At 35.0% G+C, this 27,500-nt stretch overlaps 1 protein-coding gene across 3 annotated transcripts in view; it reads right to left on the bottom strand.

Moving 5' to 3' along the window:
- Positions 1-27,500, bottom strand: part of LOC113093836 (guanine nucleotide exchange factor VAV3-like) — a 57,010-nt gene that overhangs the window by 18,017 nt on the left and 11,493 nt on the right. For all 3 annotated transcript variants that reach the window (XM_026259416.1, XM_026259414.1, XM_026259415.1), the window contains exons 2-16: positions 27,438-27,500; positions 13,614-13,672; positions 13,443-13,508; positions 11,629-11,737; positions 11,441-11,533; positions 10,591-10,659; positions 10,393-10,496; positions 10,214-10,313; positions 9,966-10,061; positions 6,146-6,214; positions 4,992-5,078; positions 3,946-4,031; positions 3,670-3,802; positions 2,037-2,146; positions 1-6 (exon numbers count right to left, since the gene is read on the bottom strand). The exon at positions 1-6 is cut by the window's left edge and continues 96 nt beyond it; the exon at positions 27,438-27,500 is cut by the window's right edge and continues 54 nt beyond it. In XM_026259416.1, the coding sequence (XP_026115201.1) occupies positions 1-6; positions 2,037-2,146; positions 3,670-3,802; positions 3,946-4,031; positions 4,992-5,078; positions 6,146-6,214; positions 9,966-10,061; positions 10,214-10,313; positions 10,393-10,496; positions 10,591-10,659; positions 11,441-11,533; positions 11,629-11,737; positions 13,443-13,508; positions 13,614-13,672; positions 27,438-27,500 (1,250 nt within the window). The remainder of the gene's footprint in view (positions 7-2,036; positions 2,147-3,669; positions 3,803-3,945; positions 4,032-4,991; positions 5,079-6,145; positions 6,215-9,965; positions 10,062-10,213; positions 10,314-10,392; positions 10,497-10,590; positions 10,660-11,440; positions 11,534-11,628; positions 11,738-13,442; positions 13,509-13,613; positions 13,673-27,437) is intronic.

Raw genomic sequence — 27,500 nt, 5'->3', positions numbered from 1 at the left:
TTCGATCTGTTGAGACAGAAAGAGAGAGAGAAAGTGGGTGTTAAAAACAAGTCTGAAGACCTATTTGCATAAACATAACTCATGAACACGGAACTGCTCTTTTCCATCTGTCGCCTTCTCCCACCATACAATCAGCTGTGATTTTCTCTTAAGACACATAAGGGTAACTAGATACTTGCATTTACTGAAAAAAGACCAAAATTAAATGCCACGAAGCTAGGATGCTACTTGAATCCCTGAGTGTACTGCACATACTATAAAACATATTTAAAATGACATTTCTAAGTATATTCAAACTAATGTTTTGTTTGATTATATTACATAAAGTTCTTGATCTTGAAAATAAATTGATTTATAAACTGTTGCTGAAGACAAGTGTTTCTCGAACATACTCAAGGATGACGACTGGAGTAATGGCTGCTGAAAATCAGCTTTGCATCACAGGAGTAAATGACATTTTTAAATCATTTAAAATAAAAAGCACTAGTGATATTGTATTAGTGTAATTACAGCACCAGCAGGAGTCATGATGCCGTCTATGGCACTACTACTGTTTTATAATCCAAAACCCTCCACCTCCTTTCTGTTTTTCCGTCTCGATCCATCTCGAATAACTCTTGAGTGGCAAGCGCCCTTATAGTAAAGGCGTTAACAAATGACGGACAGATGAGAGAGCTGTCTGTGCATGCTGATGTCATGAAATTAGCAAGTGATCACAACAGCCGCAGAGTGATCTGATGGCACATGACAGAGAGAAAATGTGCACTGACTCACCACTGTTCTCCAGGATTAATGAGCCCTTCAGATAAATCTGTTAAAAACATGTTATCTAATTAATCAGAGCCCTGTCTCCTGTCTTTGATGCATTACAGTTTTTTTTTCTCTCTCTCTCGCCTTATTCCAAGCATTTTTCATTTTTTTTTTTTTTTTTTCATGGATGTGCCCTTTTTGGATATGCATGACATCTGAAATTTGGTAGATTACTTGACTGAGGGTTTATTCCAGTTTTCATACTCATTGTTGGGATCACGTATCGCCTTGGGATTTTTAAAAAACAAAGATTTACTTGAATCTGAGTCTCCTAAGAATAGTAAATGGAATCAGATTGAAGTGAAGATAAAAAGGCCTCTGGATGTGTATAAATTAAATGGCAAATATCATAGAAAACAGGTTTTCTTCTGCACTTTTGAAATAAAATAATTTAATACACCATGTAGACATATTCTAACGTGCAACATGACATCAGAAACCACCCTTTTTTAAGTTTTTAGCATAAAGAAATATTTAAAGCATGATATGTAAACAAAAATAGTTTGTTTAAAGGAACAGTTCACCCAAATAAATGACAAACTCAATTATTTGCCCATCCTCATGTTGTGTCAGACCCATGCAAATTTTGAATAATAGACAGGTCACTTTTTTACATGCAACTACAATAAATAAAGCATCAAAAAGAATTAAAGTTCCATCAAATTAACATAAAAGTGGTCCAGATCCTAGAAAAAATGGTCATACATCACTAAATTACAATAGGTTTTGGTGCAAGAAACAATAAAAGTAGACTTTAAGACTAAAAATACCTGCTGAAAAAGTGTAGAATATATATATATATATATATATATATATATATATATATATATATATATATATATATATATATATATATATATATATTTTTTTTTTTTTTTTTTTTTTTTTTTTTAAACAATCAACCTTAATAAATGAAAATGACTTGGTATATACTAGTCAACCTGCAAAACTGAACCAACCATTCGGAAGGAATGAAAACCCTTTGGGTCACATTATGTTTTATAAGGTATGCTACTGCAAAAATGCTTGGCTCAGCAAGTCTGTCCTCATTACTGCATTTGTTCTGTAGTAAAAATAAACACTAATGGGGGTTTGTCTTGAATCAGGGCCAGGACATACTGTCGTGGATAAATCATGCTTTTGTGTCTGCTGTCAAGACAGATAAAAAACCTGAAAAACAAGACAGTACAGTGCAGAGCTTCAGAGACGACAAAAGACACACTCACAATGCCATGCCAAACTGCTCCAGCCATTTCTTCTTTAGTTCCTTGGTTTTAAAGAAGAACTCAAAGCCGCTCTGACCCTGGTTGTGTGTGAGGTAGAATCCGTGGCACCACTGGAAGAGAAAGAGAAGGCAAGAACATCCATGTAATAAATGTAAAACACACACACATGCACAGACAAAGCAAAGACAAACACTGTCATAAAGCCGTTTGATTTGAAACATCTAAGACTCCTCTAACAAGGATGAGAGTACAAAGCTCTTTGTAGACCATCATGATGGTGCGAGGGGGTCATTGTTGTTTATGCAAGACTGACGAAATGCTATTATAAAATCTAGAAGGGTCATCCTTTTATCATCTGTTGGCATTGTGTTAACATTAACATCATAATGCACCTGATTTAGACATTTACTTCACTGAACAAATGGATCAGGTTTCATCACTCAAAAGAAATGACAAGTGTGGACAGTCAGATTTGAAAAACAAACATCTTTTTTTTGTGTGCAATGTGAACAAAAGTATAGAGGATGCAGTTCAATAAGCTGTTATGCATCTGTCTGAAATTATTCAATTAATGAGCAGCAAGGGACTTGACTGGAAATTTTTGATTTTGAAAAGTCTCAGTGGCATGGCATTAACATGCTTTTTGTATGCAAATAGTTTTCAAATCTACTATGCTCACCAAGAGTGCATTTATTATATATATATATATATATATATAATTTAAAATGTAAATTATTCCTGTAATGGCAAAGCTGAAATTTCAGCATCATTACTTCACACTTCAATGTCACATGATCCTTCAGAAATCATGAAATATGCTGATTTGCTGCTCAGAAAAGCGTTCTTTATTATCAGTGTTAATACAGTTTTGTTGCTTAATATTTTTTTAAAGATTATTTGATGAACAGAACTTTCAAAAGAATTTGAACCAGAAATTATTTGTTACATTATAAATCTTTTTACAGTCACATCTAATTAAGTTAATGCATCCTTGAAATGAGAGAAATGTTCCAACTTAAAGAAAGAATAGTAGATCATGTGAGTGAACCGCAAGAATGCAGTATCTGTTTTTATTTTATTTTTTTATTTGATTTGTTTTGTTTTGTTTTGTTATTTTATTGTTTTGTTTTGTTTTGTTTTGTTTTAAAAAAATACCTCCACATTTGGGATTTTTTCACTCAAATTATCATCAGCCAGGACTCTAAATACTTAAATGAACAACAAGTTGGAGAATTTGAGGCATCATCATTTACAAAAGTACCCAAGAGTAACCCTTAATAATAGTGTTGTTTATGTGGCATATGTTTACCAGCATTATTTCTCAATAAAACTATTTCTTGCACACACTCTCTCAATCTTGTACATGCAATTTTACAACATTATCTAACAAATAATCATCCTGGCACAGCAGCATGTGATGTAATATAACAAACGACATCATGTTTTCTAATTTATCTGTGTCTGCTGTCGGCTGCGTTTGTTAGCAGTCGCTGGACAGTTTTTAATAAGAAACACCATCTGTGCGAACGGAAGCTTCAGTAACTGATTATGGCATGACAGCATAACAGCACATTTGCTTTCCTTGGCTTCGGTGCAACGAACTTTGGCGGCAATTAGGAGACTGGCTGCGCACCTTTCGGTTTTCTCTTTCTGAGGTAGGGTTGTTGGTGATCTTGAAGGAGTGGAGGTCAATCACCTCCTTCATCTCGTAGTTATCTCCTCGTCGTTTGCATACGATCACGGCAGAATCAAACAGGAAGATGTGCCTGCATCAGAAGAAAACCATGGATCAAAAGAGAAAGAGAAAACACGAGTAGTGCTTGAGGGCTACACCTTCATAACCCTTAGGCTTCAGTAAAGACCTGCGGAGTTTCAGACTGAGCCGTATTCCATAGTTTAATCATCTCACCTGTCTTGTTTGGCTCGTTTGTCAACTGAAGCTACCCGCACTTCGCTGTCACCTTTTGGTCTCCCATAGTTACGGAGAGACTGATTCTGCAGAACACAAAAATGGTGCAAACTCAATAAAAACATGCTTGTACGCAACAGTACATGTTTCTTTCTTCATAAAACTGTTCAAAGCTCCATACTGTCTCTGCTTAACTTCTTTTAACAGTGTTGGGGGAAAACTAACTAAACGTAGGCATGCATATCACTGCATTTCTCAGTAGTCTGACACTATCTTGGGTGTTTTTTAAATAGTTAAGCTTTTCCAGGAATATACAGTGGCATTTTTTTTTTCAGCAAGTGTAGCATAAAAAGGAAAGCACAGTCTTTTAACAGAGCGAGCTGAAGATCCACTTCAAATGAAATGTATTTATTAATTTACAATTTATAATTAATAATAACCTTTTACAAAAATATATACTTGATCATTTTATATAATAATAAACCATATATATATATGTATGTATGTATGTGTGTATATATATAAATATATATATATATATATATATATATATATATATATATATATATATATATATATATATATATATATATATATATATATATTGCATTATACATTTTAAGTAACAATTTTGAAACAATTTATGTGTGATAATAAACAATTTGGACAATATCACAGTGTGAAATAATATTAATTTTTCATTTTTCTGAAGATGTAGCTATATAATTTTTGGTAGCACTTTATTTTACAGTCCTGTTCCTCATGTACATACTATGTACTTGTTATAGTAATTACAATAACTATGTAATAACTAGGTACTAACCCTGAACCTACCCCTAAACCTAACCTTACCCCATGTAGTTACCTTGTGTTACCAGAACTTTCTTAGATAAATACACTGTAAGTACACTATAATACAAATAAGTAGTACTGTAAAATAAAGTGCAACCTAATTTTTTTTACACAAAGTGTAGTTTGACTACAGTAGCTTCCCCAAAAACTGCTTTTTCAATAGTAGTCTATATAAAAGGTGTGATTTTGCTCACAAGGTTTTCTATAGATTTCTGGTATTGGTCGATGTCTCGTAGAGTCTCGATGTCTCTCTTCACCTCGTTGACATACTGAGCCAGATCCTGTAGAGATGGAAACACAAACAAAACACCATCACATGTAACACGCTGAGACTTTGACCTCAGGACACATAAGGAAGTATTTCTATATGTGCGCTAAAAATAACAATACTTCCTCCCTAGCTTCTTTATCAACAATGTTGGCCCATGTGATGGTTTCAAAGGAGTCATTTCCGTCTAAAAATGTTAAATAAGATTTAGCGTCTGAAAAAGGAGGCTTACATGAAAAATCTCATTCCAAAACACAGTGCCCGCCATTCCTGTGAGTGGAGTTTAGCGACTGATTTATCATCACGTATCTAGAATAATCAGAGAGCGGGGGGCTGGATCGCCCACCGCGAGGATCTTTAAAGGGGAGCACTTGAGGAGGTTAACCGCGTTAGCCCGATACCCCAATCAATGCAAAGTGGCTAATTTATCCAAATGAAATCATCACAGCCCTCGGTGCAATCTGCACAATCTTCTCAGCTTGATTTGCCTCAATTAGCAGACGGTTACCTGTCAAGATGCATTCGTCAGCGTCTTGATCATGTCTGAGTCAAGAGGGCCACATTGATTTTCAACAAAAGCTTTTCTTAGAAAAAAGATAATGCATGCACGTCCCAAACAAACCAAAAGAGAAAGAAATTTGTCACGGTTGTAATTTCAAATTAAACAAGAACTCTTATATCATTCAAGACTGGGGATAAAAAGGCCTGTGATGACCTTTAATTTGGCCTGCCATGGCTTGCCAAGAGACAAAGGAAACAATAGGGGGAAAAAACATATTTATATATATATTTTAATGCAATATAATTGGATTTAATGCAGTATTGCAACATTTCATTTTGGACAATGTCTCTCAATCTTAATTGGTTAATTCTGGTATAAATTACACAATGATGGGGAGCTAAATGTGTGTATGAGAGTAGAAAACAAGGTCTAGGTGTCAGACGAAGACTGTAATAGGCACAATGTGTCATTTTATGGTTCATATGAGCGCTCACACTGGTCCAGACTTTCGGGACCCCTACCCAGAAGTCCCTGCTACATACAGCGTATGAAATGGATATTCAAAACACTCAACTCACCTTCATGGCATCCAGCGCCTGCCGTAAATTACTCTTTTCTGTGGCATCATGGGTGTGTTTCACCAGTTCCTGTCAGGAAGGAAGCGGGATATAAGATGGCTGAGTATTCACAGCCCATGTCTCAGTGTCTCATTATCACCAGATGATGATGAACACAGCAGATAGTCAGATGTACAGGAGCGAAGCCATGCTGGAGGACATCTGTCACTCTCGCATGCTCTCATAAGTCCTACTCATCACTGTGTAGATTGTTTACCAACAATTCCGGGAGAAAATGTACATAGAAGTCAACTGAAACACTCTAGGGTTTTGAATTAAGATAACACAAGTAACTGTGTTTTATCAGAATGATAATTTGGCTTTTTTCTCTAATTCAGTGAAAGAGAATGGGACTTAAAATTATTATAGATTATATTATTATTATAAAATTATAATCATTTATTTGCAACATGAGCAGTACATAAACCTATCAAAAAAAAAGAATATATATATATATATATATATATATATATATATCTTCAAAACACTCCTATAATACACTCCCTGGCATCAAATTGCAATTATAGTTGCAATTATAATTATAGTGCAATTATAATTATAAATTACATCTAATGAATTAATAAATGTACTAAAATTATCACTTTTACGTCACAGGTTACATAAAAATAATTGTAATTGCTTTAGCATGTATATTAATCAAAAAAAAAAAAAAAAAAACACCCCGAAGGTGGCGCTTATACAATTCAAAGACTAAGGCAAAAAAAAATTTGAATAACATAAAAATTATAATGGGTCAAGCAATAGAATACAATGATAATACACACATACACGGTGTGGAATGTCCTCCTATCTTTCTCTTTGGGCCTCACAGACACACACACTCCCACACACCCAATCTGAAATAATATCCCAACCTGCATCGCAGGTTCAAGAATTAAAAATGAGAAGCAAAAGGTTTTTGTGGGGTTGAAATTGCCTTCCTGCTCGGGGATGAAGTAAACAAGACATCTGGGCCAGTCTGTAGGATAAGGGAGGGTGCTATGAATTTCCTTTACTCGGGTCTGATAAATGGCTTCCTTTTGCCCTAAAAGATATATTGCCATCCAGCACAAGCCAAATCCCCTGCGTCAGTCAAGCTGAACCTGGGCATTATTATCAGCAGAAAGACGGACATCACCTTATTTTTCATTCTCACTTCATTCTGCCCTCACACAGCAAGAGAGAGAGAGAGAGAGAGAGAGAGAGAGAGAGAGAGAGAGAGAGAGAGAGAGAGAAAGGAGGTATGACACTAACACAGAGATTACTGAAGAAATCAAATGCAGCCAATCTCTTATCCAAACGTTTGCAGAATTCCAGGAGAATATCATTCAACATGATCTCACAGGCCAGCATAGCAGTACTGTTGTAATGTTGTAATGTCTGGTCCACTTAGTACCTTTTTATGTCCAATAACTACACAATTGTTCAAACTCTGGTCAAAATATGTTGCATCACAGCTGCTCCTCATCAACTTCTGGTTGCTTTGTTACTGTCATACAGTATTACCAATTTAAACTGATATTTATCACCTTAGCTCATAAAATGCATAACTTTACATGTCTATAACATTTGCATCCTGATTTATAACCATTACTTTGGAAACCCCTTCTTTGTATGTTTACAGTAAAAATATGATTTTCACAATCTGGGCACTCACTATCATTCAAGAGTTCGGAGTTGGTAAATCTGTTTTAATTATTTTGGAAGAAGTCTCGTGCTCACCAAGGCATTTATTTGATGCAAAATACAGCTAAAACAGTAATATTTTGAAGTATTAGTACATTTTATAATAACTGTTTATTATGTGATAACAAAGCTGAATTTTCAGCATGCAGCCATTACTCCACTCTTCAGTGTCACATGAAACTTTCATGGTTATCACCGTGAGCTGTAACTAAACCATTAAAAACACTGTTGTTCATTCAAATTAAACTAAAATAAAATTGAATATAAATATTCTAAACTTAAACTAAATGGAAATTAGAAATGTTGCCTTGTCAGCTAACTGAAATAAGTTTAAGTGGAGGCATTAAAATGACTAGCTGGAAATGACTAAAAACTAAAACTAAAATAAAAATAAATTAAATTCACATGTTTGAAAAACAAAAGCTAATAAAAATGAGAAACATGTATAAAAATTACTAAAAATGTAAATATGAATTGAAAAAAAAGAAAAAGGCAAACAAAGCTATTTCAAAATATTAATAAAAGCTATAATAAAATAATACTAAAATAACACTGAATCCTTCAGAAATCATTTTAATTGGCTGATGTTGATGCTCAGGAAACATTTTTCATTATTATCAATATTTTCAACAGTCATCCTGCTTTAACATTTTTGTGGGAACAATAGTTTAAGATTAGTTAATTTAATTCTATAAATATTAGAATCTGTCATAATAGATTAGTTATGAATCATAACTCATTATGTAAAGCTGGTTTGCTGTTTCTCTCACTGGCCAAGGCTTCCTCCAGCAGAGCAAAGAGCAGAGAAAACAGTCTGTCATAAGCTAGCCTGCTCTCCATAGGGGCAGCAGACAGACAGACGCTCTATCTGCACAGCCTGCCTCACACACACACTCACACACACACACTCATTCTCTAAACCCACAGCTGCCCTGATGGGCAAGGAGGTGAAGTGAGCTGTGGACACTCTTGTAGACATGCTAAATAGATGCCAACACACACATACACACACACACACTCACACACAGAAAACATCTTCGCTGTTCTGTCCGCTGAGAGCCGAAAGGTTCCTGCAACAGCAGGAGGATCGCTGTGGCTTCAGTCCACAAACGCTATGCCCATCTCCTTCTCTCTCCTTTCCTATTTCTCTCTCACCTTCCTTCATATTTATTTCTAAAGCTCCTCATAGCTGGGTCATGCAGTAGACCTAACGTGTGATGGACAGAGACACACTTTGAAATATTCATGGATGTCTGCGTGAGATGTTTGTGGAAAAGGGCCAGATCAAACATACAGGACTGGATAAAGCACGCTGCTTGTCCATTATGTGGATTATACTGCCCCTACTGGAGGAATCTGGGATATATTACACTGGCCACTACTGTTGGATTTCAAACCTGTATTATGCTGCTTCTATGTGGAAGAGTAAAACATAGACTTCACTGCCCCCTAGTGGACCCCTAGCAGTAAAACATTATTTTAAAACCAACATGAAAGAAGAATTTACTCTATTTCTTATAACCAATTAGGGCATATTAATCAGTGCATATGATTCAGAAAATATTCTTAAACTATACCAAAACATACACAAATATTAATTACAGCATGTATATTTAGAGAGAGAGACAGAGAGAGAGAGTTTATTAGTTTTGTATTATAATTAATATTATTAGTATGTGTAGAATTGTTTTGTTCTGAACCATTACTAAATTATTTTGTTTTCAGTATTCATATTAAAATGTTCCACATTATGCATTTCATTGATGTCTCTAAAGCAGTGTTATTATAGTCAACTAAATCTAAAACTATCTGAAATAAAATAGATGTTAACTTAGAAAAAATAGGACATTCAAAAAAACTGAAATTATTTTATTTTGGTTAGTTGATGTACTAATGTAACTCTAACTAAATCTGAGAAGACGAAAAACGCACACCAAAATTGTATTTGTATATAAATTAAAATCATTATAGAAATATATTGATGAAAACTACAATAGTATCTCTTATTCTAAAATAGCACTGCTTTAAATTACTTAATTTATGCTCAGGTAAAATGTGGTTGTATGGGCAGGAATACAGCAAAATGATTTCAAACCTGTAGAAGCAGATGATACTTGAGAACTCTCTGCATCGGGACCACCAGCAGATCTCTCAGAGTAAACTTCCCGTTATTGGCCCGCTTGGAACATAACTGAAATTTTAAAAACACACATGTGACAGTGATATGACTGTTCTGCTAATAAATGAAGGGAGCTAAATGTTGAAATAAAATGTTCTGAAATATCCTGCACTCTTCTCAACCACCAGGTGGCACTGTCTAACAGCAAATAAATAGAGTCTTACCTCTAACATCTGCCTGACGTCCTCTCTGTTCTTACAGATGTCATCCAAACATGCAATGGCTGTTTCTACTTGACTGCAGTACTTCCCATACAGGACTAACCTATCACACAGGAAAACAGACACATGTGAGAAGGGGAAGAGTTTTGTTCTTTTAAGAGCTAAAGGGATAAATCAATCACCTTTCTTTGTATTTTATAAAGATCTGATACAGGTTGCTGGCATTATGCATGAGCACTGAATCCTGGACTTCCCTCAGAAGACTCACGTGCACTTTCACAAGGTCCTGGTGCGATGCAGAACATTAAAAATATTAGGCGATAAAGACACTGACACACAGATTCAATGGGTTCTCTGATCGAGGCAGTTTTGTCACTCACTGGTATATTGACAAACACTTTTTCGATCTCCACACTGGACAGTGACTGTCCCAGAGGCTTCATAAAGAACTGTGGGTAAAAAAAAAAAAATACCTTAAGAAGTTGCTATGGATAAGCTAATATATTGCAATATGTTAAACCTTTGTGGAATTTTACCTTGGTTTTATGATAGTAACTATGATATAAATGTTCTAGATTCACACTAAGATTTAAAATAAACAAATAAAGTATTATTAAAAATGCATAAATAAATACAACAGCAATTGACCATGGTTTTATAATAGTAACTGCAATGGAAATGTTGTATATTCATACTAAGATTTAAAACAATATATAAATAAATATATATATATATATATATATATATATATATATATATATATATATATATATATATATATATATATATATATATATATATATATATATATATATATATATATATATATATATATATATATATATTATTATTATTATTATTATTATTATTATTATTATTACAATTTCTAAATGTGTTTAAAATGCTTTTTATATCATTTTCAGATATTTTGTCATTGTAATTTCTTTAATTTGATGATAATGTTGCCTTACAATCTTATTATCAGAGGGCATATGTAACAATAACCGCTATTCTATGGTATTTATATGTTATTTTGCCAGCAGCCATGGTATCTTGGTAAAATATTGTACAGTAAGTTACTTCTAAACATGGTAAAGTGTCATCCATGGTTTTACCTGTGGTTACTATGGTCTTTATACAAATGACGTGTTCCATTACATCTAGCACACACTTGACAGATTTCACACAATGCATTCAAGGACTGACTGTGCAGTTCTAAAGAGGCCTCACCTTCTCGATGGAGTCCAGCGTCTCTGTGTATTTCTCCTCGGTCTGTTTGATTTCCATCAGACAACAGCTTCGGATGTCCGTCTCGGCCTGTTTCTGTAATCACAGCACCAAGAGAGTGTGAAACAGAGGATATTTTATAACTTGCACCCCAAACCATGTTTATACATAAAGCATTTCAGTGAACTCACCTGCGGTTGTACCAGCTCGACCTTCATCAGGTCTTCATACACTTCTCCTCCCTCATCATCATCGTACACACAGTCATAGAGATCTTCCTCATCTTCAACGCCGTTCTCACTGAGACGCACAGAGCTTTTTAGTGCTTCTCCAAAGGTTTTAGTTTACTGTATTTTTCTGAATATAAGTCGCACCTAAGTATAAGTCGCCTCAGTCCAAAAATAGGTCATGACGAGAAAAAAAGCATATATAGGTCGCACTGAACTATAAGTCACATTTATTTAGAACCAAGAACCAACATTACCGTCTCCAGCCGCAAGAGGGCGCTCTATGTTTTCAGTGGAAGCTGAAGGAGCACTGAGCAGCATAGAGCGCCCTCTCGTGGCTGTAGATGGTAATGTTTTCACTTGGTTCATTTCTCCCTGTTTCATGTCAAATTAATATTGATAAATAAGTCGCAACTGACTGTAAGTCGCAGGACCAGCCAAACTATGAAAAAAAGTGTGACTTATATTCCGGAAAATACGGTAGTATATAAACTTTTTGGTTCCAAACCAAAGACAACATTCAGATACAGTTAGTTTACAGTAAACAGAGAGAAATAGATGGAACACACACACAAAAAAAACCCTAGGAGGACAGCAAGATGTGTTCAAATGCTTCAGCATATCTGATAAACTGGAGGAAAAGACCTCTTCCTGAAAATTGCTCATAAGGGGTTTTAAACCGATAATGTTTCTGTCTTCTAAATTAAACACACGGTTTTCTGCTACAGCAAAAGTAAGAGCCAAGAGACATTCTAGCTGAGTCAGGCCTAAAAACCACTCAGATATGTTCTCCAGATGGGAGCAAAAGAGTAAGACGGAGAGACAAACTGTGTTGAGCTCTTTTCTAACCATGTCTCTTAGTTTGAATCTATTACGAAATGCCTTCAGGAAAAAAACAATCTCTCTCTGACAGGGACAAAATCATACTGGCACATCACCCTCCACGGAAAACACTCAACAAAAACATTTCATATGAACAAACCATCACATATGCACGCGCGAGTGTGTGTGTGTGTGTGTGTGTGGCTAAGAAGTAGATATGATGAGGTCGAGCTAAAACGTAGTGACAGCAACATCAATATTTGCTAAGCATAATATCAAATCCTCAAGCATGTCATACGAGGGGAACAGACATTTGTGCTGATGCTACTGTTGGCCTGCTCAACAGCTTTATTCAAATCGATTTCACGTTATAAATCTCCATTAGATCTCCGTTTAACTTCACTGCTGTTTAGGTGAAACAAATGAGACATTAACCCCTTGGTTTCCCAGACTAAAGTGTAAGTCTGAGCTTTTTTAACTGATAGAAACTTGCACTGACTGATCTTTGTTTTGTCTCAAGATGCACACCGGTATGTTTTTTCAAAGGCATGTTAATAAAAATGCCGTAAATGTCCTAACTGAACTATGGCCTAATCCTGGCTTAGTCTAAGCGCTGTCTGTGAAACCGGACCTAAAGAGATCTGAAATGTCTTTCCTATGTGTGTGTGTTTCTACATTCAGGTCAGTTTCCTTTTATGGGAGGTGTGGCTACTGTGATCATTCTAAACTGTGAACATTCTATCATATAAACACTGTTAAAAGTTTAAAGAGTTAGTACATTTTGGCGCATCATCTCACGATAAATTAATACATATTAATACGCTTAGCAAAACATCAACCTAAGCACTCCTATGTGCCCCCGCCTGAGGTTCCTATATCTAACAGAGAGTGTAAAGTGAACCAAAGGTTAAAATATCAGGAAGAAGAGAAACACTGTAAGCAGAAAACGGACTCACTCTATCAGATCCTCTAGATGGTTATAAATGTCTTCATCGTCAACACTCTCTTCTGTGGGAAACGGCCTAGAATAGAGGAAGAGAGGGAGGCAGAGAGGGGTAAAATATGAATTTTGAATCTTCTGCACTCTTCAAATAGTTAGAACTATTAATTTATTCTTTTTCAAATACCTTATTCCAGTCTGCTGTGCAATGTGTGTATGAGAGAGTTTGGACAGCGTTTCCATAACCTAAGAGGAAAAGACAAGAAAAATAATCATTATTTGTTAAGTAAGGGACAGTATACATTCAGACAGTATTGTTAAATACACTACTATATAAATGGACATGAAATATTGATAAGGGATGAAAATATATTACATGAGAAGAAAGAGATAACATGAAACTACCACAGATATGGGACAGTAATCAATAATACAGTTTAGCAGTCATCATACAAAATTATTCGACCACCAAATTTCAACATTTGCAGAATTAAGCCTATATATAACACAACATTAAAGCAATATTCCAGGAACATTGTCATTTATATGCACTTACATATGAATAGGCTTATTTTTTATTATTATAAAATACCCATCAAGTATTATAGATCGAAATATGTTTGTAAATGTTAAAGGTGAAAGATATGATAGTGTGACCTAGAAAGAGTAAACTAAAATAAAACTGCACTGCAACATTGGTACCAGCAGGGGTCAGTGTGCACCAACATTTCAATGTCAGTCTCTGACACGAAAAGGAAGAAACATTTTCATTTGTGCTCTATATTACCCCTAAGAGTTTTCACGCTAATGAGCAGCTCTTTATAACAACATATCAACGCCAGAAACGATCAGCTTAATGCAAACGAGACACAAACCTGGTCAAGCGAATATATGCACAATTACAGCACAGTCAAAAAATAACCAATTAACACTTAAATAAGTGCCTTTTTATATTGCCCAATGTTCAGCTGTATTCAGATTTGCATATCTATGATGAGCACATGGGTAATCTGAGCATTCGAACTCATGGTGCCTGGGGAAGATATGTGCAGAAATCAGTTGCAATCACACCAGCTTAGCTGAACTGTGCTTTGTGCACGGCAACTGAATTACATTATGAATACAGAGTGTAAAGACTGAGTCGAGCACGGAACAGTCAGTCTCTGCATGATACTCTGACCATTTTTCTAAAAGAAAGTAAGAGAAAGATGCTCATCCTGTCTTTATAGATTCAGTCTTGCAAAAAGATCCAATACATATATGCAACCTTAGGCTATATGCAACCAGCCTGACATGTCAAGGGGAATTAATATGTCATAATCCACTGCAATGTTGAAGAACCAGTCAGAATGGCCTTTTTTGAACAAATGTGTATTTTCAACCTGAAAACCTTCACTTTAAGGACTTTAAGGTGCATGTCCATAAAAATGCACTAAATGGTGCTATCAATGAACCTTTAGGACATTCTTTCTTCCATGGAACGCAAAAGAAGAAGTTTAAAGGAATACTAGACCCACAAATGAGAATTTGCTGAAAATGATCTCACTAAAAAATTTTGCATTACATCACTTGCTCACCAATGGATCCTCTTCAGTGAATGGGTGCCGTCAGCTGATATTCCAAACACCTGATAGAAACATCACAATAATCTACAAGTAATACACACTAGTCCTTAAAACCAGACGCAACAGTTTAAAAGATAAAACACCTTAATGATGGATTTGTTTATTACAAACAAAACGTTTTACTTCACAAAACATAAATTAATGCACTGGAGTCATGTGGAATACTTGTGGATTATTGTGATGTTTTCACCAGCTGTTTGGACTCTCATTCTGACGGCACCCATTCACTGCAAAGGATCTATTTTTAGGCAAGTTATGTAATGCTACGTTTATACAAATCTGTCTCGACAAGGAAACAAACTGAATCTAAATCTTGGCTCATCATCTAAATCTTCAACAATGTTTATACTGTTCTTTTGCATTCAATGAAGTCTAATGGTGACCAGGAGCTTTCAAGCTTCAAAAATGACAAAACGTATCACAAAACCACTATAAAAGTAGTTTATATGACTAATACACTACTTTTCAAGTCTTCTGAAATTATACAGTATAGCTTTTAAGCCGCATGGACAGCTTTTATGGTTTTTATTGGTGCTTTCTGGTTCTTTTTTGCCCCTGGTACATTCAGTTTCATTCTACGTAAAAGGGCAGCACAGACATCCCTTCGAACATTTCTTTTTGTGTTTTACAAAAAAAGAAAAGCATCCAGGTCCAGAACAAGATCAAGATCAAAAATCCAAAACTCTTTCTGCCACCTCACGGAATATAAAACGGTCTATCTGTTGCGTTTGGGAAATCTCAGCTGGGATTTCCACCCTTCCACCCTCATATCAGCACATTGCTATATTGTAACACTTACGTTTCAAAAAAGGAAATTACCCGAGTTGTATTCGGGCCTATCACAGAACGTTCCACTTGGTTTGGCAGTAAACACCCTGTAAATTAAGTGTTAGGCTTTTCACAAATACTGGATGCAGACACATCAGCACTGAAAGAAGACACGCATGCAAACACAGGAAATTATAATAAAGTTAAAAGAGATGAATGGTTTGTCTGGCTTCCTGTTCAGGTGAGGAGCTGCACACTACGGCTAAAACAAACTAAGAAAATCTCAAGTGTTGGTGCAAGTGTTCATTCTGCATAACAAGCATAACAACCCTTCATTGTGTTTCTCACTAAAACTGGCACAGCACAGAACAGGAAGACCAAAAATGGAGCTGAAGCAATCTATGCAATGGTTACTTTCACTTTCAAGAGGTAATAGACCATCAGGCCATCTCTCGTCATTTTAGAAAAATATGACACAAAATTTAAACCATTTTTAGCGTGCTAGGGAAAATTTGAGAAAAGGAGAAGATGCATTTAGAAAAGGGAAGATGCATTGAGTGTTTAAGATGGACGGACCATCAAAATAGAACAACTGGAAAAGATTTATAAAACGGAGAGAGAAAGCCCCTTTATTTCCAGGATCTGAATGCATCTGTAAAGGCTTACATAACATGGTGAAAAGAGGAAAGGGTGGAACGGTCTCTAACAGGTGGTGTGCTTCAAAGACCCCCTGTAAACTCAGCAGAAGTGAACCTCAGACTGTTTCCTGAGGATTCCAATAACTGTGGGAACCTTCCTCTCGACGAATATTTAAGGGGTTGTCTCTGAAAAGAATCTCTCGGTTTCTTTTAAATGTAAACAGAGCTGAAAGTTTCCAGGTTGGTTCGTGGATGCAAATTCACTGCAGTGACTGAAATAAGATTTCGGTATGACTCTTAAGTGTGCCAAGTGAGTCTGTTGGAGGCTCGTTTTATAATCTAAAAAAACATTGTGGCTTTCCTCCTATTTAGAATTCAGCACAAAGATTTCAATAGAACAGAGAAATGACAGAGAGAGAGAGAAAAAAGATTCAGACATTTTTTCACAGAACTTTTGAATCAGACTCAATTACATCATGATTTCTTTGAAAACAACTGAAGTTAATATCAAAAACTATGGGTCTTAAAATATAATATAATATAATATAATATAATATAATATAATATAATATAATATAATATAATATAATATAATATAATATAATATAATATAATATAATATAATATAATAAACATTTGTTAAAAATATATATATTTTTAATTATATACACACATTCACACATAATTTAAAGTCCTATAAATGTTTAAAAATGTATAAATTAAATATTAAGGGAAGAAGAGAATGTATGAATGGATGTTTACAGGCTACTTACTTAATAAATGGATATGAAATATTGATTAGATTAGATTAGAATATTTATACTACATGAAAAGAAAGAGATAAAAGAGACAACATGAAACTGGGTCAATTATCAGCTATACCGTTTAGCAGTCATTAGACAAAAACAGATTTAGTCAATAGCAGTATTCACCACTGAAGTCCTCAAATCGTCTCTTAATATTAAATTGCTGTCCTCCCAATTTTTTAATTTAAATGCATGCATTATCGGGCATTGTGAAGAAACAAATCAGACAGACAGTCAGTGGAAAATCTGCCTCACAATGCTAGATTTCCTGATGTCAGCTAAACTATGTGGGCTGCAAGTTGAAGTTCAAATAATTAACACACTTCAAGGAACAGCAGTCTCCGCTGTTGACACACAGGCTCCAGGTCCGGAGAGATTTCATTTTATTGATGTCTATAAACACCATCTGATTAAAACAGATGAGTCAGCCTCTAGTCAGTGAAAGGAGGTGCTTAATCTTTAGAAAATGTGGACTGACAACATCAGAGGGTTAAACTAAATGTTATATTATTATATTAAGATATTATTTGGGACATGTCTAAACATAGTTTGATTTGAGAGGCTTATTGTCTAGCAACAAAGCTATAGGGTGTGTAGCTATAACTGGATTTTTCCTTCTAGGTCATTTAAAAAGCAAATTATACACTATTAGTGAAAAGTCCCATCTCCCATCTATCATCAAACTGCAAGAGCATGTTTCCTGTCCGTCTCTTGTCTTGTCTTTTTCGGTCTCAATCTATTCCTTGCACTTTAATGTCTCAAGTACAGAGCATGACACAGATAAACTAATCACTGTTTGGCATCAACAGTCCACGTACAAGGTCACTGGAAAGAGCAATTCAAACACAGACACACACAGACACACAGATACAAATTGTTTCATATTTACTGGACAGCCAATTATTATGCAAATATTAGAAAAGTTCTGACTCCTACTTAAAGCTATGTAAAGCATAAGAAGCATCCACACATGGGGATCCACGGAGTGAGAAACAGGCAGTGGGAGGAAAATTCGGATTATTTAGTTCTAGTCCTGTCCAGTTGTTCAGTACAACGGAAGAGACAGACAATTAATATACAAAAGGTCTTAAGTAGCAAGCAGCAAAACAGATACAAATTATTTGCAATAAATTAAAGACTAAAAGTATCCTTCACTGTGGATCCTCTGTCTGTTTACAGTATTTTGCGGTACTCTGTGTACAGTAGTTTTATGGTTATTCATTTACAGAATGCATTTGCATGTGTATAATGTTTTTATAACTCTTGGCCTCTTGGAATTAAAAGAGATGGGAATGAGAATTTTGAACTGACCTGTATGAAATTTGTTATTTTTTTTCCAAATTCAGTTTTATTTTCTTCCAAATTCCAAGTATCTGCATTCCTTTAGTTCCAATTTAGTATTTTTGGACTTAATCAATGCAATGGACGTAATCAAAAATCATGTATAATTAATTTAAATTATGAAATTTTCTGACAAATTTTACAAATTTGTTATCAGAAACTGTGATAATCTCATGAAGGCATGAAACATATATTTTTTTATTTAATTCAATTCCATGAGATTTTTATCCACATTTCCCTCCTCATTTTACACATCGTGGAAATCATAGCGCCTTACACTGTGTATCTTTCATATTCACTACATTGTTTTGGATAAAAGCATTTGCCTAATGCATAAACATAAATGTTTATTATATTTAAGTATTCACTAGTTCCTGTCCTGTGGTGTGACAAATTAAACAGGAAATAGAAATATTCCACGTAGTTTCTCATTTAATATCAGGTAAAAAAAAAAAAATACAAAAAAAAAAAAAAATAGCAAAATTATATAGCATAGTTTAAAGTGCAATAATAGCACGTCAGATAAGCATTTTAAAAATACATATTTTATTCTACTCAAATGCATGTCCCAAATACACATATCATTTCGAAAGTCAACAGAATCAGAGCTTTATTCTCCTCCAGAAATGAAGGTTTTGCAATGATTGTGATTTTACAGAAGCTTTAAACCAATGTTTCTCAACTCCAGTCCTCAGGATTTACCTGCCAGAATTTTTCAGTTTTCCTCATCGATATCTACCACAACCAGTTTCTACATTTACATTACTACAAGACATCACATCTGTTTTCATCCAGTCCAACAATCATACCTCAACCAATAACAAATATCATGCTCACTGCATACTGATTCAGAGTAAAGTCATGCATTAAAACAATGCAGAATTGAGCTTTTATTTCAGACTTAAACATCTTAATGCTTGTATATATTATGCCAAATGCTTCAGCCATTTCACAATTGTCTAGCCTTTCACATATAACACAGGCAAGTATACATACTCTAAATATTTAAAACTAGTCTCAAAAACCTACATCAATTTGATTGTAAAAAAATAATAATTATAAAATGGTACAGTAAAAAAATGTCCATTCCCTGATGATATTCTCCATAATAACACTGTACTATACTTTAACATTCAATAAGAGTGAATGTTTAATTATAAGCCTCAATCAGATGTTAAAGTCCTAATTCATAAGTCATAATTACAATATAATGCCATCCAGAGATCTCAGAGGACTGCTGACTGACACTGCTATGGAAGTTGTATAATGGGTCCCATTACAGACAATGTGATATATAACATGACATTAAAATTATTTTTTAATCCAGTTACCATTTCTTTTTATGCAGATCAATTATTCATTTTACTCAACTGTGCTTTCACGGCTGGACCATAATTAAAGCAGAGCTCAGTGACAGTACATCACTGCCTTATAAATAAATCCACAGCAATTGAAAGCAGAATACTCTTACAGATGTTTTAACCTGAGGAATGACATGACCAGCCAGAATGAGAGATCTGTGTTGACTGAAAAGTAACGGCAGTCATTTGTATATTTAAAAGCATTCATTTGTTTGAGTCCATTTATAGATCTTCAGGCCATAAACAGAGAGTCATCTTTCTTCAGTGCTTGTTGTCCATGGCCCTCAAAGACTGTTTCAAGCTCCCTTCAGTTCTTAGAAAATGTATGCGATTTCAACATAAGAGCTCATCTTAGTGGAATAATAAAGTAGAAATAACATTAACACTTAGTGAATGGGTGCCATCAGAACGAGAGTCTAAACAGCCGATAAAAGCATCACAATAACCTTGTGAAGCAAAAAGTGGCATGTTTGTAAAACCAAACTCATCATTAAGACACTTTAATTTTAAACCATTGCTTCTGACTAAAATGCAAGTGTCCAAAAATAACATTGCTTTCTCCCACGAAAAAAAAAAAATCATCTTGTCTGGATCAGAGGTGAAATATGCATATATCAAGATCATTGTTTACAAGTGAAAACAGTTCTAAAGAAATACGATTGGTTTTGATGTGAGAGGACAACATGGCAATGGACTTTTTCACTGAAGGAAGATGTTTGTATGTTACTCTGATGTTTTTTATAAGCTGTTTAGACAATAATTCTGACGGCACCCATTGACTGCATCCATTGATGAGCAAGTGATAATACTAAATTTCTCCAAATCTTTTTCGATAAATAAACTCTTCTACATCTTGAACATCCTAAGAGTGTGTAGATTTTCAGCAAATTTTCCATTTTGGGTGATCTATTCCTTTAAGATTCATCGTATTATATAACGCATTGTTCCACAGAAGAAATAAAAACGTTTGGCTTTTTCACACTGATTCAATTCCCAGCAGTTCATCTGAACATCTGCAGATCAATTCCTAAGCAGGAAAAAAAAAAAACCTTCACGAACAGAATGAAATTTACTTTCTGCCCTTTGACTGTTTGCAACAACACCATTTCTGGCCAGTTCATACTAATATCTGCGCCAATGTACTATGAGGTGAAAACAACACTGTACGGACAGAACCTGTTCTCGTGTGAAAACATATTTACAACAACCCCTGAGTAATATTTCGCTGAAAAAAGGCACGACTAACACTGATCTGAGCCAGGTGGATCTCACTCGAGAGGAAACAGCTGCTATTATGACTTCTGATCTCAGCTCATTGATGTACTCCTTTTTATGAAAAATTAGCTTTTCCGTGTAATGTGAATCAGGTTTAAACAGTATGTTATATCAGACATCACATGTTGGTAATAATAGGGAACTTCACGAGCTCAAGATCTTTATCACAATATGAAAATGATAACTTAGCAACAGTGTTTCTCAGTGTTTCACAGCCAGCTGATACTCCTCTGTAATTCCTCAACCGTGAAGGAAGCACACAGATTCTCCCACACTCACACACCGCCCACACATCCGAGAGGATTAGTTCTCCTGTGCCCCGAGAGCCAGCCTCATTCAGCTTCGACAAAAATAGGAACCTTATTTAAAATATGTAAAGCGAGTGGAATTTCAACTGAATGTCACCTGATGACGAGATGGAATCAGAAGAGTTGGCGTATAACCTGTCGCTTCTGCATTGATGACATCACTGCGCACATTCGTTTCGTCAGACAGCATGAACCCTGAATTACTGGTCCATTGTTGACTGACAGCTATGCACTAGTTTACAAGTCAGTAAAATGTGTATCCGTATTTATTGCATTGTTTTTTTTTTCTAGGGTTGAAGGAAATTTCTGTAAATGTAATCCGTGGAGATTATAACAATATTCGGAGCCCTTAAACGAATGTATTGCAAAGCATACTACATGTGCTCAAGGCTTTATTAAGCAATATCACATGCATGCAACAGAATCACTGATAAACAACATGAAGGCGAGTGTGATATTCCTTTTAAAATTGACAAATTTATATTTTACACACTATATTTGTCTATGATTCAACTGAATGAATCGGCGTTTTTGACTGGTTCGGTTGAATAAATGATTCAGTGACTTCTTTCACTCCTGCATCCTGAATGTATCAGCACATTTAAACAAACCATTTGAATGAATGATTCAGTGACTCATTTCTAACTTGACTGAATCAGCATTTCTGAGCGAATGTGCTGAATGAATGTTTCAGTGACTCCTTCATAACTAGCTAATCCTGAATGAACCAGTGTTTTGAACGAATTAATGATTCAGTGAGTTGCTAATAATGCCTTGCCGCCACCTAATAGTGTGTGAATGTAACCAGAAAGTTGATTTTACTATATTTGATTGTAATAAAATCAACACAATGTCTTATGCAGTATCCTCAAGACATAAACAATAGTGTGGCTGTTCTTTCTGTGACGTTTTTATGAAGAAGTTGCACTAAATTTCTGTGCGTTCTGTGGCCTCAAACCAGTTCCTAAAAAAATCAGTTCCTGGCTGCATTTCAGTCAAGTACTTAGACCCTCATCAAAGTTTTATTGGAGGACGCTTTAAAATCATTTCTAAAGCACACAGCTTTGTGCTTCACTGGAGCTGATGGGATCCAAACAGATGGCTCGGGGGTGTGCTGAAAAAGACAAAATCTCAGCAAACAAAAATATCTCTAATTGGCTTTAAAAATGCCATCTTCGGTATAAAGCCTGGCAATGCTATGTTTGCAAGGATCAAACAGCTCATAACGGCTCCAATCACGATTCGGCTTTTGTGTTTCCTACCAAGCGCCCACTACAGACGAAAAAAATCAGTCTTTGCAGCCCACTTTGAAGAGATGCAGCTTGAACATGATGTGTAAATAGGACACTTAGATGGTACAAAGTGGTTGATGCTTGCAGATCTCTACACAGGACCCTCAGCGGTTATGATGAGAACATTAGACGTGCTCTGCAAAAAGCCCCATCTATAATAGCGCTGACCACAGCAAGGAAATCTGCACACTACAACACACACCTGCCTTTCATCTTCTCAGTGAGAAACATTTGAGGGAAAGCAAGCAGCTTTAGCAGTGGTTCTGATTTTCAGGATTTTCAGCAACATTAATTAAGATGTTCATTAGTTAAGATGAGTAAAAAAAAAAGTCACTGTGAGATTAAAAGTCGCAATTACTTTTTTTCTTATTCCATGGAAGAAAAAAAAACTGGATTAAGAGATATAAACTGAGAAACTGAAACTGAGTTCTTAGAAAAAAAACATTGTAGGGCGTAAACTTGAAATTCTGAGAAAAAAAAAGTCATAATTATAAGATAAAAATTTGCAATTACTTTTTTTTATTTTATATTCCACTGTGAAAAAGTATAATTGTGAATATGAACTCAGAATTATAAGATGTAAACTCTGAATTGTGAGAAAAAAAAGTCAGAATTTAAATCTTGCAACTCTGTATATATCTTGCTGTTTTTAGTTTTTTTTCTCAGAATCGCAACAGTCAGAATTGCAAGATAAAAAGTAACTATATATATATATATATATATATATATTTTTTTTTTTTTTTTTTTTTTTTTTTTTTTTTTTTTTTGTGTGTGTGTGGCAGAAACAGGCTTCCATAAAATAATGAAATATTAAGTGAAACATAAGTTTTCATTATATTAAAGGTAGTAACCTAGTCTTATTTTTCAAGAGCCATTTTCCCCTAGTGACAGCATAGTAGATGTGTTAAAGGGAGTTGGTCTCAGGAAGGGTTTAGCGTTTAACCCCCCTCCCCCCTCCCCCTACATCATGAGTCCACCACAGGAAACATGAGTAAGCTCACAACTCAACCTTCAGGGAACGCCACGTAATAAGAGGTCGACGAGTTAGGAAAGAGGAAGTGTGAATGCTTTCCAGCAGTTTGCAGCTCTGTGCTCAGGGTCATGTGACTCTGTGACTGGGGTTAGACAGCCAAGCAGACAGAGACAGACAGACAGAGAGACAGCCACACAACCAGGAGCTCAGTTTCTGCCAGAGGCCCGATGAAACCACCGCATGTATTTGTGGACTCATGTCATTTAAATCTTCCGCACACATAAATACGCACATGGGAGCATATATAATTATATACATGCATGTGTACATTTATAGGAATGTGCACAATAGTTTCTACTTACAACAAATATACTTAGAAACACATATCACACTGTGACAGCAGTTTCCTGTTCATAGAAAAGCACTAACTCTAAGCACTAAATAACCTAAGTAATAAACTTTAAATAATTAATTAATAAAAAAAAATGTAATTTAATTGGGAAAAAAAGATTTTTATGTATACATATATTTATATATTAAAAGTGCAAACACACACACGTTTCCACATATATCTGAATTTGATTGCACTTTCATATATTCCCAGTGGGCTCCCTATACAATAGAATTTGTGCTGCAAAAATTGGTCTCTCCTTTGCATAGTTAAGCCAGAGTGTGGAGATCATCAATGCATGTCTTTCTAAATACTATCAGGGAGACTTCGAGCACTTGACACAGAACTCCTCATATAGTGTCTGTGTGTGTGGTGTTTTCTCCTTTGGAGAGCCCAGCACTTTACATCACTGTGTACTCTTGACTAACAGCAGATGTCAGATGCTGTTCCTCTCAAAGAGCTCTGACACATCCCCACATTACACCCCTCAGGCCTGAACTGCTTCTAACACCCAGCTAAACATTGATTCCTGGGTTCCATCATTCAGCGTAACGCATCTTTCATTCTGTGCTGAGATTATATGGGCTGTCTAACACCTGCTAACACCTTGGTTCCAATATAGCCTGCTGTTAGCATATGTGGCTAAGCTATCATGTTACACGAATAAGCACAAACTGAATTAGTCAATTTCGATTAGGCAGAACACTTTTTTGAGACTTATTAGTACTAAATAAAATATATGTTGTAAGATTTATTGAAAAACCTTGTCACTAGCTGCTCGATAAATGCCACATCCGCTCATAAACAAGAGGCTTGAAGGGCACTTCATCCCACACACCAGTTTGCCTGTATATCTATAGTCTTAATTGTGCATTCAGTGTCCATATAATGATAAAAAAGTAGTTAAGACAAAGACAAATGAAGAGAGAGAGACAAGACGGCAATGTGAGAGCAGCTATTGATTATTGTCTTTCTCGTTAGTTGCAGTGATGTATATATATTTAACTATTTAAATCCAATAGCAGGACAGATGCTCTGCACTTTGTCTCTTTCTACACTCTCTATGAATGATTTTCTGATCTTCTTATCTTCTTCTCTCTCCTTCAGAGCCCACAGGCACTTGATATTTGTAAAAACTCACAGATATGATAATTTATGGTGCTAAATATGTAAATTGTGTCAGTTTATAAGCAACAACATTTATAAAAAGCCATGAGATGACCTGGTGACTGTTTCAACACAATTCCTTAGGAAATTCTGTGACCTCTTCACACCAGCTGAAGTTTTAGGAGAACTTCAGCCATCTGTTTTCAGTGGGTCTAACATGCAAAGTCAGCCTATGCAATAAAATGCAGAAGAAAATACCTAATAATATGTCACAGTTGCACTTATTTCCATTGGTTTGTCAGCAGCTTGTGGCTAAGAATAGAACAAAAGAGCTGATGATGGGATCACATGATTGATGTATCAATAACATCATGGGACATGGCATTATGTTAGTGTAATGATGTCAGTGAATCCTCAGTTATGATGACATCAAATTAAACATCCTAAAAATGTAATAGAGTCCAATTAATTTTATTCATAAAACAAATACTAACTTTCTAACATTTAAAACGAAGTCCCATTAACTGAAATAAAGCTGAAATATATAAAACATAAACATGTGATGAAAAACTGAAATATTATAAATGTCACATTGACAACTAATTAAAATAAGTTTAAGTTTAAGCACTAAAATTGATCAATAAATAAAAAAATAAAATTGAAGCTAAAACCAAAATAACAAGTTAAAAAGACAAACTACAAAAGGATAAAATTAAAATGTATTAAAAAATACAATTAAAAGGGAAACCTGAAAATATCGAAAATAAAAAGCTCATTCTTACTAAAAATGTATAACAGTATATAAATAACTCTAACATTTCTAAAATAATATTATAATTTCTGTGTGCAACAGGACATTTAATGAAATATATATATATATATATATATATATATATATATATATACACACCCACACACACACACACATATACATATATTTACATATATATATATATATATATATATATATATATATATATATATATATATATATATATATATATATATATATATATATATATATATATATATATATATGTATTAAAAACATAGTGATGTCTTCTCTGTGCTTTCTACAGAGGACTGAGTCTATCCCCGTGTCTAAATGTGTGTGTGAAAACTTTCCCCCTTCTGTGCTTATAAATCCATACACAGATACTGTAAGAGATAAGATAATCAACAGATGTGCATGTACAGCAAGCATCTGTGGACAAATCATATAACATGAACTCTAATACATTGTGTTAAAATCGACTAAAACTGTGGTGTCAAATCGACTAAATTCTACACTTTATAGAAGAGAAGGGTCAAGTGTATATGAGCCCCTTCAATGCACAACAAAGATATATAACATTTCTTTGCCAAAATACACATTAGTGCTAACTTCAGCTTTTCAAAAAGGCTTCTAAGAAGGACGTTTAGTTTCATAATGAAGCCACATCTATTTTTAAAGCATACTAGGATAAATGGGCGGGGGGGGTAACACCTAAAATGAGTGACAGTTCACTCAAATGGTCGATTGTGTCATGCATTAGCAGTCTGCACAGAGTCCGGACACAGCAGGAGTTGCATTTTATGGCCTGAGGCGAAACATCTGCCTGGGTCAATATGCTCACTAATACACAATTCAAAGTTAAAAACAGACACAGTTTCACTTTCTAAACACACATATGACAGTCAGTCCTATAAGCAAATAAACTAATTTGAAGATGTAATAAGAGGGCGGCCACTTCTCCTGCCACTGCGCCTCCTCCATTGATCTTTAATTAAACATACTGAAGAGTGGATTAAATTACCAGCAGGATGAGACGCAGACACTGAGACTATATTCCAGCAGACCGCCAACAAAGAGCTCAGCATTTCTGAACATAATCAACTGAGACACAACACCACAAACAACACTACCAGCTCGCAGGCCAAAGTCAGGAAACTCAACACACAACCACATCTGTGACTGACACACTATGAACTGTGACGGATGATGTGGCACAAGAACAATTCAAATGACGCCAGTTAAACGATGCTTGCAAACAGAACGAGTCAATACTCTATGTCGGTGGATCATGGGATGAATTCAAAAAGAAAGCATTTCATATAGGAGAGTTGATAGTGAAATCTTTTCTTACCTTTCCGAAATCTCGAACGTCAAACAAATCGAAAGCCTCGAACAGCTCGCTCTTCTTCATGCC

The sequence above is a fragment of the Carassius auratus genome, unplaced genomic scaffold (assembly GCF_003368295.1).
Source record: "Carassius auratus strain Wakin unplaced genomic scaffold, ASM336829v1 scaf_tig00215163, whole genome shotgun sequence".
NCBI classification, from domain to species: Eukaryota; Metazoa; Chordata; class Actinopteri; order Cypriniformes; family Cyprinidae; genus Carassius; species Carassius auratus.
Note: the sequence above shows the minus strand (reverse complement) of the source record. Positions and strands in the feature narration are given on the sequence as shown.